The sequence below is a fragment of the Notothenia coriiceps genome, unplaced genomic scaffold (genome assembly GCF_000735185.1).
Source record: "Notothenia coriiceps isolate Sejong01 unplaced genomic scaffold, NC01 NC01_scaffold00010167, whole genome shotgun sequence".
Taxonomy (NCBI): Eukaryota; Metazoa; Chordata; class Actinopteri; order Perciformes; family Nototheniidae; genus Notothenia; species Notothenia coriiceps.
The window spans coordinates 153,975-157,567 of record NW_011342868.1 but is presented as its reverse complement, the minus strand read 5'-3'; the positions used below and the strand labels follow the sequence as shown (position 1 = coordinate 157,567).

The following is a 3,593-nucleotide window of genomic DNA, read 5'->3' as shown; positions in this document are numbered from 1 at the left end:
AAAAATCTGTATTTTTCTCAAAAATCTCAAAATTCTGACTTTTTTCCTACAAAAATCTGACTTTTTCAAATGATCTGACTTTTTCTCAAAATTCTAGCTTTTTCTCAAAATTATGGCTTTTTCTCAAAAAATCTCAAAATTCTGACTTTTTTTCAAAAAAGCTGACTTTTTCTCAAAAAGCTGATTTTTTTTCTCAAAAAGCTGATATTTCCTAAAAAAATCTGGTTTCTTCCCTCATCATCTTGCCGTTTCCTTTCTTCATGTTTGATTGTACTTTATGTCTTGTCTCCGGATAAATGGTAATGTATGTAATCGTGTTTCCTCTCCCTGCCTCAGTCTCTGGTGGCGTTTCCTAAACTGAAGCGTCAGGTTGTGTCCTACGACCCGCCGGTGACGTCGCCGAAAGACTTTGACGAGGGAACGTTGTTCTACGTCAACCAGGAGTTCTCCCTCATGTGAGGAACACCAGATAATGTCATATGTAACAGTGTTTCTCAAACTCTTTCATACCAAGGACCACTTGACCAATACAAAAACACTCACGGACCACGTAATTCCACAAATATCCAGAAACAAGCGGCCTGCTCACCACTCCAACAGTTTATAACAAATGACAGCCTAATGATGAGAGCTTAACTTCTCTACACATTAAATCAACAACACAAATACAACTACACATTCTACAAGCATCGTTCATATGCCACTTCAAATGCTCACAGGTTGTACACCTCATATGAAATGTTGACTACATTTATTACGGAGATTATGTCCGAGCCAACAGACTCACAGATCGTTGGCTACTGAGATAAATGCAAAATACAGCATTTACTACGACACAAACAAATCACATCATTAACTGGTCAGTTTCTGCCTGACAGTATTTTACAGTAATTTACTTTTATATACATTTTCCATCTTGACAAACAATTGGTCCATCCTAAATGAGATTACAAGACACCATTACATACATTATAACATACGGAAATGCAGGTGTCTGAGAAGCAACAGGAATAAGATAGAAAAATAGGACAGATAATTATAATAAGTATAATAAACATTTAAGGAATAATAAATACAATATTAAAACATCCCAAACCTGCTGTTCACGTAAAAAGCTGTAAAACGTAAACAGATGGAGGAATATAAAGCACTACATCCTGTCAGGTACTCAATTCTCAACATCCTGACTTTTTCCTCAAAATATCAAAAATCCTGAATTGTTCTCAAAATCCTTACTTTTTCTCAAAACCTCAAAAATATGACTTTTTCGAAAAAATATGACTTTTTCTCACAGATCTAAAAAATATGACTTTCTCAAAAATATGACTTTTTCTCAAAATCTCAATAAACAGATGATGTTTTTTTCCCCTGATTTCTGCAGAAAACTGTCTCATTGTTTGTCGATGTTTTTTGTTTCCGTCCACAGAAAGAACTCGAAGGTCCAGAAGAGAGGGAAGATCAATCTGATTGGTCGACTGCAGCTCACCACGGAGCGAATGAGAGAAGAGGAGAACGAGGGCATCGTGCAGCTCAGGATACTGAGGACACAGGTAACGTGTGACGCGTGTGTGATAACAATAACAACAATGAAAAATACAACAAATACAACAAATAACGACCATAATAAAATGTGTGAACAAAATTATAAAATAGTAACAAAAAATAATGAAAATAAATAACAAAATTAATAAATACAATAAAAAAAATACATATATACATTTTTACTGCATCGTAACCAGTAAAAATACAGATTTGTTATTTAATGTATTAATAATTTATTTAAATGATTACATTTATTGACAGTTGTCTGTCTTTAAATTAATACTGAAAACATACAATTAATATTCTCTCCTTAAGCCAAAATCAGTCATGTGACCTCTCTTAATTCATCAAAACTGTCTGAGTTGGTCTTTCATTTTCCGTCAAGAGACTGAGTGAAAAGGCTTTTAAAAAAAAGAATAAACACTTTATTTCTTCTTTTAGTGTTTACTTTGACCACTCTCTTAACACCAGAAAGGCACACACCTTTAGGCCCCGTCCACACAGAGACGATATCAGTTGTATCCGCTAAAGTTCTTAATCGTATAGACGGTTCGTCCACACGAAGCCGAAACGGAGCCGCAGCTTCGGAGCCCGAAACCGATAAACTTTGAAACCGGCTCCCAAAGTGGGTAAGTCTGGAAACTAAACGCTTGCGACTCCGAGTGTACGCCCTATTTAATCTTTTCCTGAATCGATGACGCCATAGCCCCGCCTCTCCCCTCCTCTGCTGCTCACCCCCGCGTCATTGCTGATGCGCTTCGCCAACAACAACAATGGTGGATCGCAGAGTTGCGTTCGTGCTCCAGACGCTACCACGAATATCTGCCATCTTCTACCTTGTTTGTTTGTTTGTGCCTTACGCCCATGCCCAGTCTTCTTCACTGCTTTTGGTGTATTTTGTGGCGGAAGTACAGCGCCACTTACAGGCCCGGCATATGTACTACAGCGTCTCCAGCGGTTTCGTGTGGACGGAACACGTTTTTGAAATCGATTTCGAAACCGTTTCGTCTCCGTGTGGACGCGGCCTTAATCACTTATCTTTAGAAGGTTTTTTCTTTTTAAATCCTGCGCTAGTTTCGCTGGTATTTCCATGCACTTTTGCCCGTTTTATTCATATTTGTCCCCGCCTCTCTGTTTGTCCCCCCCCCTCTCCAGGAGGCCATAATCCAGATCATGAAGATGAGGAAGCGCATCAACAACGCTCAGCTGCAGACGGAGCTGGTGGAGATCCTGAAGAACATGTTTTTACCACAGAAGAAGATGATCAAGGAGCAGATCGAGTGGCTCATCGACCACAAGTACATCAAGCGGGACGAGACGGACCTAAACACCTTCATCTACATGGCGTAGCACTTACATTCTGTTACAAGTCTGCTAAACCCCGGACCTGATGGACTCTTCCAGGATCCCCGTCCTCTATTTAAAAATAAGGCAAACGTTTTATTTAAAGAGTAAAAAGACTTCCTGCCTTACGGTTGTACAGAGATGACAGAAGTGGTTTTTAATGCGTCTGCTGTCCAGATGAAGCTGTCTAATGTGTGTTTTTCGTCATCTGGATCGCTGCTGAAACACTCCCCGATCAATGCAAGTCTTCAAAGGCATGTTGGCAGGAAAGAGGGGGAACTCAAAATACCTGCAGAACACCTGAACCCTGAACTCCTCTCCGTGCTTTCTGCACATAATCCCGACGTTAAGTGTGTACAGAGCCACGTAAACACCTCACAGGTTGCAGAACAGAATAGCAACGAATCCTAACTCCTGCTTCTGTTGCCGGGTAGAAAAGAAATTATGAAATCAGTGCTAGGGGAAACGGGACCTCGTGTTTGTGCGACTGCTCTCTCTTTTCTTTCTACAGGTATCCCGGGAAAAGGAGGCGGAGGTCAGTGTTACACAATACTACAGTACAAAGCTTTAGGAGCGTGAACCATGAGATGTGAATAATAAAATGATTAAATAAAACAGCACCTTATTATAAAAACGTGCAGGCGTGTCATTTATCCCAGCTGCCTCTACTTTAAAGAGTCCTCTCCTGCTGATGTTCAGGTGTATAT

The 3,593-nt window shown here is 39.9% G+C and overlaps 1 protein-coding gene across 1 annotated transcript; it reads left to right on the top strand.

Moving 5' to 3' along the window:
* The first annotated feature begins 322 nt into the window (after nt 1-322).
* LOC104945907 (cullin-5-like) lies at nt 323-3,341 on the top strand. The gene is made up of 3 exons (XM_010771637.1): nt 323-455; nt 1,427-1,550; nt 2,698-3,341. Exons 2-3 carry the CDS (start codon nt 1,497-1,499, stop codon nt 2,890-2,892), a joined length of 249 nt encoding a protein of 82 aa, XP_010769939.1. The 5' UTR covers nt 323-455; nt 1,427-1,496; the 3' UTR covers nt 2,893-3,341.
* The last annotated feature ends 252 nt before the right edge of the window (nt 3,342-3,593 follow it).

What these genes read in the sequence shown, in the direction of transcription:
- LOC104945907 (XM_010771637.1), top strand. Translation starts at nt 1,497, where the DNA reads ATGAGAGAAGAGGAGAACGAGGGCATCGTGCAGCTCAGGATACTGAGG. An exon ending in TCAGGATACTGAGGACACAG is followed by an intron (nt 1,551 to 2,697) that starts GTAACGTGTGAC and finishes CCCCCTCTCCAG; the next exon opens with GAGGCCATAATCCAGATCAT.